The 15,482-nt window shown below is 36.3% G+C and overlaps 1 protein-coding gene across 1 annotated transcript; it reads left to right on the forward strand.

Moving 5' to 3' along the window:
- The first annotated feature begins 20 nt into the window (after positions 1-20).
- On the forward strand, positions 21-9,056 carry LOC124168030 (3'-5' ssDNA/RNA exonuclease TatD). Its single transcript, XM_046546121.1, has 6 exons — positions 21-472; positions 546-644; positions 714-874; positions 951-1,134; positions 1,617-1,779; positions 8,037-9,056. Exons 1-6 carry the CDS (start codon positions 307-309, stop codon positions 8,197-8,199), a joined length of 936 nt encoding a protein of 311 aa, XP_046402077.1. The 5' UTR covers positions 21-306; the 3' UTR covers positions 8,200-9,056.
- Positions 9,057-15,482: the final 6,426 nt, after the last annotated feature.

Here is a 15,482-nt window from a genome sequence, read left to right on the forward strand (position 1 = left end):
CTACTACTTTGCGAATTCTGTCTTTCATATGTTTTACTTAATATTCTTGCCACCGCCGCAAGAAATTAGTCATCAGTAGTTTATCTTTGGTTTTTAGGAATGTAAATAGCGTTTTATTGATTTCAATTAATTTCATGTAACTAAAGTAAAAATGGAATAATTTACGAGAAGTAATGCCGACAGCGATAATGAGCCGACGAGTGTAATTCATTTAATTAACAGTGAGACATCCTTAGGGCATCGAATAAAAATCGAAGACGTTCATTACTTATTTAAGTTAAAAAAAATTAAATTTGTGACCATAAAATGGCTTCTAATGATTCAGATCTTACTACATCTTCGAAGGAAAATTCCACCTCGAGTATGCAGCATTGTTACGAGAACTACGTAATCGTCGATGTTGGAGCTAATTTAACTAACAAGAAATTTAGTAGGGATTTAGATTCTGTGATTCAGCGCGCTAAAGATGCAGGTATGTTGCACTGTGCAAGCTTGGTTTTAAATATATCAAACGTGACGTAAGTTGAGTCTCTTCTTCTCTTAAGGCGTAAAGAAAATTATGGTCACCGGTGCATCGCTAAAAGCCAGCAAAGAAGCCCTCCGTCTCACTAGGATTTATCCCGGAACTTTGTATTCCACTGCAGGTAAAGCACGTTTTACAGTAGGGTATATTAATTATAAAATCCTGTTATAACCAATGGTTTATATCGTAGGAATACATCCCCATGATGCCAAATCATGGACTGACGAATACGATGAAGATTTGAGGGAAATTGCTTGTAATCCCGAGTGTGTAGCTATTGGGGAATGTGGGCTGGATTATAACAGAGACTTTTCTTCCCCTGAAGTTCAACGAGAAGTTTTCGAAAAACAGGTTTGTCAATTTACTAATGCTGATGAATGGTCTTACAAATTCCGAATCCGAGTCATTCAACCTTAAATTGTTTCAGGTAAAAATTGCATGTGATCTACACAAGCCATTATTTCTGCACGAGCGTGACGCTCACGAAGATTTATTAAAAATTTTGCAAAAATATGAGGATCAACTACCTGCCACAATTATTCACTGCTTTACTGGGACTGTAGAGCAGGCTCAAAAGTATTTAGAGATGGGATTCTATCTAGGACTAACAGGTAACTGCAAACGTTCTCCTATTTTTCAGTTCCCCAGAAGATGTTCATGTTAGATTATATCCTTTAAGGTTAATGATGATTGCCTGCCTCTGCTGAGCTTTTCGAATGCATTCATATGATCGTTTTAATCACCTTTGATCTAAGTTCATGCATGCAATGCTGGTGAAAGAGGAGGATGCTATCCTCTTGCGATTTTTTCGTCATATCTTGTAAGTTTTTATGGTGATGTTTTGACGTCCTGTTGAAAAGATTTTTTTCGACAGTTGTCTAATCGTTGTATAGATATATGTACATACTTTATTATGAATTATATAAGATGGCCTAGCAAAGAATTACACTGGGATGCGAAGATTTGTGGAGTGCTGTTCATTCCTCTTATGTGGACATAGTAATACCCCTAGAAAAATGAACGAAATGCTACATAATCTATTAAAACTTTTATTTTGCTCAACCTTTTACTCTAATGATATCATCTCTCTCAGGTTATTTATGTAAGGACAAATCTGACACGGGAGTGCGAAAGTTGCTGGAAGATGGTTTGATTCCGTTGGATAAGCTTTTGGTGGAAACAGATGCACCATTTATGTATCCGAACACCAGAGCTTCAAAGTTACCGACTCATGTTAAGGAAGCATTAAAAGAAAGGTAAGACCAGACAGGCTTTTAATAGCTGTACATAAAAATGTGTGGTGAATTCACTTGTAGTGATTTATATTTCTTATTGCGCATGTTCAGTTTTAAATAATACCAAGGAAATCATCAAATTAACAGTTTTCTGGGTGTTATCTTTAAGTTGACCATCACACTTCTTTAAAGCTCAATATTTTTAAGTTTATATAAATAAAAGATCGTAGCACATTTATTTAAATATGTCTACCTTCCATCAATTGAAGCCTGAATCTGTTGAACTTATTTTTAAGTTTTTTAATGCCGTAGCCCATTTAAAACAATCTATTGGCTGCACAGCTATGACTGTCATGAGGAGCATGAGATCAGCCTTGTCACCTCATGGTGACTATTATAGTAGGGGTGTGTCTGAAGAAATTCCTTGTGCTTGGAGCTTACTACGAGGGCAATTTTTTTTCTACCTCCAATGGGTGATGATCAGAAGACGAAGTGATTGATTAAAAATTCTTTCATTGCTAAATATTGAGCATACTTGTGGTGCTCTTTCAACATAATTACCTTGGCGATTGAGGAATCAGTCGTGCCTGTATACAGCTTTACTATACCTTATTCATGGAATGTTGCTGCCCATGACTTCCAATGAATTATGCCTTTGTCCTGAAGATCATTGGCCATTTGAAAATGCTTGCCATCTAGCCAAATCTTCATTTCAGCGTGGCACTAGGTCGGTAATGCACAGCGGGTGATCGAAAATGTCCCATTGAAATTGCTCGAGGAGCAGTTGGGCTGCATCAGTGCTGAGATGATGTGTGTTTTCATGGATTAGAACACTTCCAGAAGTCAGCATGTCTTTTCTTTTGTTTTGAATGGGAATGGACATAATTTTCACGCTGTTTCACACCCTAGCCATATTGCATTAAAGAAAAATTTTCTTTTATTGGCATAAAGGTCAAGACATGTCAACGCTGAAGCCATTCGGTGAGTTTTCTGGCTGTCGCTCCGCAGTGCACACTTGGCGGGAGAATCAATGGAGGCAGTATAGTTAACACTTTGAGTGCCGGCTGCTAATTGTAAAGCCCTACTGAAAAATCCAGCCATTTTTACTAAATTTGTACATTTTTTAAAACATTAGCATCAAAAATATATTTATATCGGTGTGTATTTCAGTAAAAATGTGACTTTTCTCTTCTTTATGAATGAGTTGAATAACATTTATTGCTAATTTTTAAATATATAATCTAACAATGAAAGCCTACTGTTTTAGAAAAATAAAAAAGTTGCAACACATGATTTACCGCCATAACATGCTAAACAATTTTTATTACACTCAATTTGAACTATTTAAAGCATGAAAATCATAAAAAGCATTGTTCCAAGCAAGACATTATAAATCCTGGATGACAAAAAGGGTCACTGCACCCTCAACGTAAGGTTCTTTCCGCAAAAGAATTTTCACACCAAGTGGCCTAAGATAAGGATGCCGGTAGCTGCAGAGAACTTTTCGTCCTCAAGACATTAAAAGAACTTTTTATATCGAGGATTTGATTTTTGAAATAACAGAACACCTAAGCAGTATAGTGGAAAAGTACCACGGGCGAAATATTACGGCTTCTCGCATACAAAGCAAATTAAATACAGTGGAACCTCGTTAAAGCGAGTACGGGCTATAGCGACACCCCCGCTATTACGAGAGATAGCCGATGCACCGTCAATTGACCCTATAACAAGAGTGTTAAAAAATTCGTTTTTACGAGACCCTTTCGGTGTTGGCTCTCGCCATAGCAAGCGTTTCACCGCCGGAAGACTTTCATCAAGACTCCTGAACCTCTGTAATTGCTAGCGATCTGTTAGAAATGAAGTTAATGGAGTGCTCAGTCTCAAATTTATGTGGTAAACTGTCGTTCGATAAATATAATGATTGACGAAACAATGCTTTGCATGATTTTTATTCAGTGCAGCGCTTATAAATTGTTTGAATAGTTAGTTGTTATTTGAGTAAGGAAATTTAGTGATGCGAAAAAACATCGCCTTTCGCCTGGATTTATGTTTACGTTTATCGGATGGATGTTTATCTGTCGCCGAACCACTCCTGTTCCTTTATATCTGTTCGCAACAGGTATATTGGCTATTATTTGCTCCACCTCCGGTAAAGCGACAATTCGCTATAGCGAGTGTTTATTAGTGCACCGTGGGGTGTCGTTATATCGAGGTTTCACTGTAGAAAGACATAATAACGCGTCCATGGCTATCTTCAGAAAGATTATCAGGACGTAATATTACGTCCATGGCACGCAAAGTGTTAATGAGATTGCTACTAACTTTAAACTATCAACTTACGGTCAGAAATGACTTGATCATGTGGTGCAGAGGACTCACAATTACCCTACCCGCACAGTACCCGTCTGTCGCTTGTATGGGGTTTTTGCTGAGATATCTGAGGTTGAAAAACACATCCCTCATAGATTTATAGATTTTCAGGTAACTTGATCTTGGAATTCATTTTTCCCTGTGTCAATTTGAAGTCTGCTCCTGCTTCTGCAATCGTCCCTTGCAACGTTAAGTCTGCTTCCTTGACTACGAAGCACACCCAGTCATATATGTACATAGATTACAAACTTTAAAGGTGGCCATGTTAGTATAACGGTCTCACTCGCTATCATCATCTCCTCTGTTGCTTCTAACAGTCAATTAACAGTTTATTATTTTACTCCCTTGACTTCCCACACTCCAGTTAAAATTGTGTAAATTCAATGCAATACGCACCATTTTTTACCTTGAAGATGATGTAGTAATGTTGAAACCTATGTCATGATAAAATATTTATAACCGATGAATATGTCAAGTATTTATTTCAAAGATATGTTTTCTGTGCTGAAGTTCAAACCATCGTTGTGGCTGTTGGTGGTAGCCTTGATTTCACCCGTTCTTTCATAGCTTCCACTTGTTTAGCTATCTGCACTGCTTCATGGAGAGACTGACGTTTGTTTAACAACATTTGGTAGCACCGACACTCCAGTACTCCTGAGAGAGCACTCAAGTTAGAGCCAAGTTGTATTTAATAGGCCTCATATAGGTAACATAGTGCCTATAGAGTTTCTGGGGCCATCCTTGTTACACATATCTGCAAGCGGTAGTCCTTATCCTGTCCGCAAATTCTGCAATGCTTTCTATGGGATTGTATTTCATTTCTGATACCCTCCCTGTGTTTTCCCTATATCTATCAATAACTCCTCATCCTCCTTTACCTATCAATGGATCTCAACATTCACTTTTCAACCTAGCAAACTCTGCCCCATTCTGTGCAGTACTTTGCCTAGCCACTGGTGATTTGTTTATATCCACTGAGAGAAGATATTACTTCCAAACCCTCACACCTCACACAGAGCCTAAATGTGTATTCACCCTTTCCCCATTTCTTGTTGAATTTTTCTTGTTTACCCCTCAAGACCAGCGGGCATTTAATTAAATCCCATCCCACCAGCCGGATGAGATTTAAATGACTTCGCCTTTTTGACATTTTATCGTTCAATAATTTATAACTTTCATAATATACGATCAGTAGTGTTGAAAATTTTTGTAAACTTGCATAATATATATGTAATGTGCTACTATATGATAATTTTTCAAGCAATTTGGATAAATAGTTATTGTTTTATGTACATATCTCATTCTCTAAACTAATGAATAAATTTTCCATTTTCAAAGATTTTAATTTTGTTTCGATTAAGCGACGAGTTCTCTAACATTCCATACAATTCTTTATGTAATAACGTGATTTATTTTTGTGATTTGGGGTTGAAAATTTTATAAACCATTGGATATTTTCGATAGTATTACCCATTTCGCCTTCTTGCAAATTCATCACTTCGCCCATTTCTCTGACTTTGTTCTAATATTACTGAATCATTTCACATGCTATTATTTCAAGCATCAATATGTAAATATTCTAATGACTTTACCTTAGTAATTCTGCTTGGTGTGACATGATTTGAAGCAATCCAAGTATAAGCCAACTGCACACCTACTTTGAGACTTTGATTTCTTTCCTGCTGCAGTAATTCTCCCTAGAAAATGTCTTTCGGTGAGTCTTGGTACTAAATTGTCTAAGGAGTGAGGGCCATCTCCAAACAGTCTGTATGGAGTTGGATACTTCAAAAATATTACCTCGTATGCAGGCGAAATGATAAGAGGGTCAATTTTTTATATGTGTTTTCCCTGTGAACAACATATGAATTTAGGACTGCGGAATTAAATAGTCTCCTAAATAACTTCATTACCCACTTGTTATGACGTTTTCATTCCATTAGGTACAAATGCAATAACAGGTCCTTGAGATCCACTCCACCAATGAATTTATTATAACCTAACACACAAACAGACTTGCGAGTTTTTGCCTTTCAATGCTATTCCCATTTCATAGGACCCCCTGTTATAAATAAAAATAACCACATACAGGAAGTACACCTGACAAGAATTTCAACACTGCCTGAAAGAACACCACACAGCATGAATGGTTCTAGTGGACTGAAGCACGTGGTTTCGAAGCTCCATCAAGAGACGAGATATTATCTCCAAGGAGCCCTGGTATACACTGACTGTTTAGAAAGAATCTTATCTTCATTGATTACTGTCCACTAAAGAAGGAAAAAATAAATGCAGAGCGAATCACATGGCCCCTTCGCTTAGGATGCTTAGGACTAATGAGGTGGACCAAACACACTTGGGGCTCAAGGTGATGACGAACAAGGAGAAGACAGAGAGGGCAGTGAGCTTATGAGGAAGATATCATATCTCAAGCTAAAGTAGCTTACCCTTCTTGACATCTCACAAGCAGAATAGGCAGCAGTTTTCAAGATAGTGCAGTTGAAGAAAGACATTTTAGACTGAATTCGTTAACTTGCTGGTTTGAAACGGAATTTCTTCGAAACATAAAAAAAACCTGAAGGCATGGAGTTGGTATGAATATTTTATTGGAAAGAAAAAAATTTCTTCAAAATTAGAGTTATTAGTTTTTACTTAAAATACAATTTCTGATGGAGAAAAAATATTAGACAATGAAGTTCAGGAAGCGTACTGGGTACGCATGATGGCAGCATACTAAATTTAAAGGGCGCATATTAGGTACAAATGATGGTGTTGAGGGGTTAACCCACCCTTGTCATTATCCTTGCGCACCATATCCCTACATTCATGGTTCCATTCTATATGAGAATTTTTTTTCCGTTTTCTGTTACAATTTTTTAGAAACTCATCAGTCCATGGGGCAGACATAATGTTTCAAGAGGTATCCTTGTAAAAAAGGTCTACTTGACTTTGAGCCAGTAATACAAGCCTAAAAAGCCACTCAACTTTGTATGCTTGTCATTGGCAGGGAATTTCATATTGCAGAGCTGTTATCTCTGACACTGAGGGCTACCCAAAAAAGAATACCACTTGACATGCAAGGATGAAATATTTCCGGATTATCTTTCCTTATAATTTGCCCTCTTTGAGACTCATGATTTCACTGAAAATACTAGAAGTTTTTATGGTTTTCAGACCTGTGGTGAAGTGATGGTTTACAGAATTTATTTTTTCATCTTTCATTTATGTATGTTTTACATATATATCCTTCTCTAGGATCATTAGTATTGATTTTACATCATAAAGGGTTCTTTAAAGTTCATAATTGGCTGTTTTTAATTTTCATCTGTTCAGATGAAATTTTAGCCCTGAATAGGTGATGCTAGTATGACCCCAAATTACTAATGGTATTGAGGTTGAAAACGCATCATTGCTAAACCACAGGAGCTTTTTACCAAGCTCTCTGATTGGCTGCCAGAGATACCCATGTTCTTAGCATCCAGCTACAAGCCAAACACACGGCCAATCAGAGCATTTGGCCAATATTTTCTGTAGTTAAAAAAATGATGCATTTTGGACCTAGTTGGTTAGATTGGTAGTTTTTGTTCTTACTGGCACGAACTAACCAGGGATAAAATTTTAGGGCACATTTTTCTCTGCCCTGTATAGTCTACATAGCAGGCAGGGCTTTTAAAAGGCTTTCATTTCATTCAACCGTTTAAATTGAGTTTGAACTTCCTAATTGTGGAAATATTTTGTTTCTTTTTATTTTTGTGTTGTGTTATCCTAATGTATTTTCTAAGCTCAAAAGAGATATTTTAATCTGTGTTTGAGAAAATATGCATCTTGAAGCATTGAATTAATTATTGATGTGTTTGATACATCCATAATGAGTGAATTAATGACATATTTTCTTGTCTTGAAAATTCTAGGTCGCTTACTTTCCTACATCGGTACTGCACCTTCCAGCGGAATGAACCTTGCTCTCTACCAGCAATAGTGGAAATGATTGCTGCCTTTATGAAGAAATCTCCAGAAGAGGTTGCCTTAGCCACTGCCTTCAATGCCTTAAAGCTCTTTGGGCTAACTGAATGAACCACTCTGTGATAACAAGTCTATATCAAAATAATATAAAAGCGTGCTTAAGCACTTGTGTTATTTAGAAATGATATTTTATTGGGGTGTTGAAAAATGAGTGCCTTGACTTTTCTGTAAATATCATTTCCTACTTGGACACATACATCGAAGCTTGCATTTTAACTATGAGATTTTATGTGTTGATTATGATGTGTATCCTTGAACGAAAACCTTGCCTATTGCTTTGCATTTTAAATCAGCAGTGTTATTGTTATTGAGTCATGAGGTGTATTATAAAAAGTGTACTCTTAATGATTGTACACTAGCCAATGTTATTAATCCTATGAATTCGCTCAATAGGTGCCATTTTCTGCTTATGTTGTGGATTTGCAGCTACTAGAGTAATTAGTGAACTTATATTTCAAGAAAGAATCCTGCGATGTTTTTCCTACTTAATGTCCCAATGTTTTAGAGGGTATGTGGTTACCAGAGTTTTGTGAATTGTGTCTGCTTCATTGTGATAGCTGACCTTTGTCGAGCATTAGTCGATCAGCTTCAATAAGCATTTTAACACAGGGTTCTTCCAATTATAAGTGCCACAGATATGGACAGCAATAATATAGATACTGTTAAGTGTTGATGTTTCCTCTATTTATGGAAGATTTTTTAAGTGCTAGTTATAAGTTTATCATCAATCATAATCTTGAATGGACTCTGAAGAAAACGATGACTATTGGTGTCTATTATTATTATTGAAGTTTAAGTGAAAATTTTATCTGATGTAATTTTTAATCTTGTGAGAAAACTAGTGAAAGAGAATGAATATTCTCTGCCAAAAGTTGATATATTTAGAAATAAATATATTTTTACTATAATTGGGATTTCCATCTTTATGATCCTTAGTTACCTGTTCTTACTGCCCAAATATTCTGTCTCTAAGCTAGCTGCTGTTTTCTTTTCTTCGTTCCTGGATGCTTATAAGTCTGTTAAAAGTAATGCATGTGATAGAGACTGCTAGGGCCTTGCCACCTTTTTTGCCTTGAAAGGTCTCTTGCCCTGGGCTTGGGTAAGGTCCTGATTGATCTTCCAAAATTCATTCACATAGCCATAATTATGTTATACCTGTAGTCAGTGGTGCAGCGAGGGGGGGGGATTTTGGGGGTTAAACCCTCCCCCCCAGAGCTCAGAGAAATTTTTAAGTTTAATCCAAATTACTTAATTGGATCGATGTTACTACAAAATAGAATAGTGTAAGGATTAATTAAATATCCCTCAGAAAGCCGTAAAACTCACTATTTTGAACCATTTATCTTAAAATTCAGCAATTTATTAATCTCGCACCTACCGCTTATCCTTGTGGGTATTCCATACCCCCACACACCCCGGTATTAGTTGCACCTAAACCCCCCCAGCTTTGATTCCTATCTGCACCCCTGCCTGTTGTCAATATGGCATAATTCTTCAGGGAGGGGGCTAAATACTGATGTATCCTGTAGTTGCATCCGTGAGTGCCACATTCTGTAAATATTCTGTCTTAACACTTAGACTGTAGGAACTTTTTAATACATTTTACACTCATGGCTGCAGGAAAAACGGTTTTATGTACATAATGATCAATGTTGTGTAGTGGGGTATGAGCTGATCCTGCACCCGGTATACCAGGAAATTGTTCTTTTTTTTTTTTTCTTTTCTTTTTCGATGGTATATGTGTACACATATGTACCTGCTTTGGTCTTTTTCTTACAAATCCTGCCTTGTGTCCATGAAATCAAAGTTCCAAGTTTTCCACTTCTCTGGGTACTGTCCGTCCCAAGCAATGCCAGGCAGCCTGATAGTGAACTATAAATGTACTTTTGAAATGAGTGTTATTTTTTGATAATATCGGGAAACTGAAAATATGGAATATAAATATGAACTTGGCACTTCATTATGAAGGGCTATCAAAGCGTATCTAAATAATCAAGATGGTAAGTCTTTGTAAAGAATATCTGAGGTATTTTTACCATTATTTGAGATAAAATTAATGGTGGGAGGAACAAGTGCTTCAATAAGAAAACATAGACATGGATGAAAATTTTAGTTGCCTGGTTATTATCTACCTAGAAGCCAGTCAATCATGGTTGCAGTTAAACTGGAAAAACAAGGTGTAACTTGTAGTTGAAAACCATGGAAAAAGGCTGCTGCAAAGAACTACAGGTCATTTTAATTTACCTGGGGTTTATGGAAGGTGTACAATGGTGTTTACGAAATACTGCAGTCTGCTCACAGATTGTTGTTGGCGTTGGTTTTATGTCATGGAGAACAGTGGCGCAGCAAGGGGTGGGGTTTGTAAGATAAGCCCCCCTCCTCCCCCAGAGCTCAGAGAAATTTTTAATTTCAATCCATTTTACTTAATTGGATTGGTATTACTAATGGAATAGGGTAATGAAATATCCCTCAGAAAGCCATAAAATTCACCATTTTGAACCTTTCACCTTAAAATTCTGCAATTTATTAATCACGTACCTATCATTTATCCTGATGGGTATTCCATACCCCCACACACCCTGGTATTAGTTGCACCTAAGCCTCCCCCTGCCTTAATTCCTAACTGCGCCCCTGATGGAGAATATCAACATATTTATTCTTAAAGGGAACTTTTTCCCTAAAATATTTATTTTGGGCAATACAAAAGAATAAAGGAATTTTATCTTTCAATTTTTATTTTTTAAGGTAAATTATCATTGAGTTTTTGATGATAACTGTTTAAATTCTCTGTGTTTAATCATATTTCTGGTATAAATCTGATGACATTTTTGTAGGGTAGGTACATTTTAATCCAGAGGATAAGCTATGTAGGTTTATTGCAACATTAAGTTTAAGAGGGACTATTAGCAATAATTTCCATATTTTTTTATGAAAATCTGAATCCTTAATGAAGTGATAACTTGATTCTAAGGTAAAATTGGTTTTCCCCAAGTCTGAGATAAGGGCAGCTTGAATATGATAATTAATCAAATCATCATCAAATATAGAATATAAAATCAAAATAAAAAGATTATTTTGCAAGAATACTACTCAAAATGCTGTGTTGTGCAAAAAAATATTATTAAAAATAGCATATGTTACCAAGTCAAAAGAAAACAAAAACTAGTATTTTCAATAGGGGATTACCTCACTGCTAAAAAGTGAGAATGGTGACGAATGCTCTTGTCTTCGAATGCCGCATAATGGCAAATTCAAACGTAAGATTTCGATTTTTTTAAGTTTTCCATTCGAGATAGTAAAATATTTCCCTTCTGCAGCTCCCATTAGTAGCGAAAATATGGTCACCTTCTACTACACCAAAATTTATTCCAAGCGCATAGCCTTTGTCACCAAGAGAGAAGAAATCCAAAGGGTTGGTATGCCTAGAGACCCTCAGGTGTCGTCTCAACTGACCTCGGCTAAAATTTTCAGGAAAACGACAGTAGTCCATAATATTTTGACTCATCAACCTGATTTGAACTTTTCTTTGCAAGAACAGGGGCAATAGGAGGCGGTAGCAGATGATAAGACCATATATTATCGATCGATTCATTTATTTTATTTTACTTTTAGTATTATTTTACCCCCAAACCACCGAATACAGCTCATATTGGCCATTTCACATCGGGGAGTTCAGTAAATTTAACAATTACACGTGCAAGAACAACCATGCCATGGATAGGGGAAACCTACCCAGGTGGGACTCGAATCCGCAACTTCTTGTTTGGCAGGCAAGGACCCCGCCACCTAAGAATGGATCACTACGGCTTCCCTCACAAATATCATCTCGGCAATGTGAAAAAAGTAGGTCTGCATAACTATCAGGGAATTAGAATAATCAGTTCACAAAAAATACCAAAGACGCAACCAGGAAAATGTAACTTAAGGTAAAATTAAGCAAAAAATATAATAAAAAAGGAAAAAATAATGTATATTTAAAATGAAATTGAAAAGTATAAAATATGGTATATTTAGAAAACAATCAAAAAATGGAAAATTGGCAACGCATTAATGGTGAAAAAATGTGAAGATTTACGGGTGAAAACCTAAGATTTTGCTTTGCACTCAGGCTATAACTTTATGTGAATAGAACCAAGGTGTTTGCCTGCAGCAAAAGAGAAGGGGCGAAGATCACCGTTAAACTTGGAAATCATTAACTGAAGGGAGTGAAAGATCTGATACATGAAGGTAGTCGAGTGATCAACGATGAATGAAGTAAGAGGGAAAAAGTCAGTGGAATTGCCCAAGTGACAAGAGCATTCCTCAGCCTGGCACCCATGTAACAGTTGTAAATGTAAACGTTGAGAAATGGAACAAATTCAATAGGGCCTACATTTGTAGCATGCTTCATGGTTGTGATCAAAGGAGAAATCAAGGTTGTGTCTCTCGTATTGTGGTGTAACAGAATAATAGGGTAGTTTCCTTCATCAAAGAAAACGAAAGGCATTGATTGCGATTCCATACCCATAAGTGTGTTCATAATATACAAATTACTTTATTTTAGAAATCCCAGTTTAGACGAATGGCAATGGTCAATTATAACCGCATTTGAAAAAGGCCAGATTGGCGCCCATGTGATGCTTTCCACGTGATGTCACAGGGACCTAGTTTCTATGTGAGTAGATAGGAGTTTTTCATGGTCTGAGATTACCAATGCTTGCATGAGGTACAGAGCTCAGGGAAAAATCTCTTAATAATCACCCATTTAAATCACCTAAGTTTGGAAAGTTTCCTTCATTTGATAGGGTAATAATAATCCTTATTTAAGCCAAGTGCTACCTGCTAGCTGGGTTCTCAGCTACCTGCTAGCAGCCTGTGTCGTATCAGCACTCAAAGCCTCACCCCAAGGTCACCTCACTTGCGGCAGCGGAAACCAGAGTGACGTCACAAGGTGTTTTCCCAGCATTCATGCTTAGCTGTCGCATTTTCGCGCGCTTGAAAATTTTCACTTTTCATTTAACCGCAAAAATAGATATCGTCATTTAAAAATCTAAAAGCGTTAAATACGTACTCCAGGAGTAATAATCTTTCAATTTAGGCAATAAAAAATAATAGGAAACCATCCTATTATGAAGGTCAAATGGATAGATAGCGGGTGTAATATGGAAGCTAAAAGAGTAGGGGATATGGCAAGACTTTAGAAAATCTTAATGAGAGGACAAAACAAATTCATCAGCCTCGTAATGAGCTACAGTGGTGAATCTTTGGGAGCTAGTGGAGAGGAAGGCAGCAAGGAGGGCTTCGGGTCAGTGGTGTAACTATGGGGGGGATAAGGGGAAAGATCCCCCAAACTCCCAGACAAATAAAATATTTTTTTAACTACATATTGTCTATTTTTGACGTATACAGACTGCATCTACTTAAAGTTAAATTTTAAGTGCCAAAGTGATGTATAATGCATTTCCAGGAATGTCATTTTTCTAAAATTTTCCCGGTACCCCTGTTGCCTGGGGGGTCCCCCTTCCAAACCCCACCATCCCCAAAAAGCATATTCCTAGTTACCACTGCCACTGCTTCCGATGAGATAGAGCAGGTAAAAAAGGCTACAAAAAAGAAGAATAAGTTGTCACAAGACAAGCTGATAGGTGAATTGAGTGAAAAGTTGCATCAAACCAATATTTAAATCGGTGACTCACAAGGATGCCGACTTACAAAAAATATTGGGGGGGCCCAAACCGGGGATCTTACCCCGAGAAATTTTATAAGTGGTGATTTTTAAGTTTTTTAAGCATTTTAGAAGAGTCATACGATCAACATTAGAACCCTGATAACCCGAATCTCAATATCTGGACACTCCGGGGAAAATCAACAAGCCTGACACATTTTTTTCTCACACCCATAACGAATTTTTGAGGGGGCTCGGGCCCTCTCAGGCCCCATGGAGTCAGCGCCACTGGTGACTCATAATGATGTGAGTTTTAATTTATTTTTCCAGCCTTTATATCAACTCACCAACCTGTCTGTTTGTCTGTTTGTTTGTCTGTTTGTCTGGTACAAATCTTGTAACTCAAATTTGACTCACTTCCTGTGAAGCAAAAACGCTGAAATTTTGCACACTTCTTTATTTCCGATGACAATACATGAAAATATAACTTTTTCTCTCCAACCCCCCTTTAACCACCCCCCAGTCAACCTATAGCCCCCCAAAACATGTTTTTTATCTAAGAAGTTCCAAATGGTCGATTTTCGTGTATACATTTAATTTGTGAAAACTGTACAACAGCTGAAAGAAAATTAATTTGCCAAGACCGTATTCTTTGATGGGCGGATGGGAGAGGAAATTAATTTTCTTTCAACTGTTTAACGGCTGTAGTTCGTTCAATCCCTTATGTACAACAGCTAATTATGATCTTCATATATTTATTAACAATTGTAAGGTTTTGTAAATGTTTGAATATTGTTTTACCGTTACATAAAACGTACGGGGTGGCATTTTTAACATAGGGGGGTGGCATTTTTAACATAGGGGTAGGCATTTAAAAGCATAGGGGTGGCATTTTGAAACATAGGGGGCTTACCATTCACTGAAAATTTAATAAATATAGTGACTTTTTTAATACGTCACTTTTGGTTTTTCGGGGTCACTGAGTTTTTTTGCTTTGTGTCATATATAAACGTTGCTCATCCCCTGTAATCTAAATATAAAGGCTGGTTTTTAAAAAAAAATTTTTTATAAGAGCTTATTCAAATTACAAACCCTTTCAATGGAAAAGGGTGGAGTTAAGCAAAAATGATAAAAATCGGTTTCATTAATTTCCTTACGTTAATTTTTATGCTATCAAGGAAATTATTATGAAATAGTAAAAAATTCTGATGCGTTCTATCGTAAATACCAAATAATTTACAATGCCTTATTAACTGTTACGTCCTTCCTATATTTTGTTGTGTACTCAATTTTTAGCCAAAAACGTGAAGGTTAAGTTAAAGGTTATATTAAAATGAAGTTGAAGTTTAACATGCAGAATAAAGTTAAAGTTAAAATATTAAGATAAGGTTAAAGTTAAAATGTAAAATGAAGATAAAGTTAAATATGTAAACTAATGTAAAGCTAAAATAATTAAATAAATTAAAAATCAAAAATATTAAAATGAATTTAACGTTTATAAATGTTAAAATAATGTAAAAGTTAAAAATATTAAAATAAATTTAAAGCGATATATATGTTAAAATGTTGATATTGCTCCTCCATTTGAGAGTTAAAGTTTTACATGTAAAATAGCCGACAGGTATTCTAAAGCTTATTACGTGATGTAAGATTTCGCCATTTTTATTTTGGTCCAACGCCTAATAGCCAG

Source organism: Ischnura elegans, chromosome 11 (genome assembly GCF_921293095.1).
Source record: "Ischnura elegans chromosome 11, ioIscEleg1.1, whole genome shotgun sequence".
NCBI lineage: Eukaryota > Metazoa > Arthropoda > Insecta > Odonata > Coenagrionidae > Ischnura > Ischnura elegans.

Coding starts and splice junctions, on each gene's coding strand:
- LOC124168030 (XM_046546121.1), top strand. CDS start 307: ATGGCTTCTAATGATTCAGATCTTACTACATCTTCGAAGGAAAATTCC. Junction 473..545: donor TCAGCGCGCTAAAGATGCAG/GTATGTTGCACT, acceptor TCTTCTCTTAAG/GCGTAAAGAAAATTATGGTC. Junction 875..950: donor GAGAAGTTTTCGAAAAACAG/GTTTGTCAATTT, acceptor AAATTGTTTCAG/GTAAAAATTGCATGTGATCT.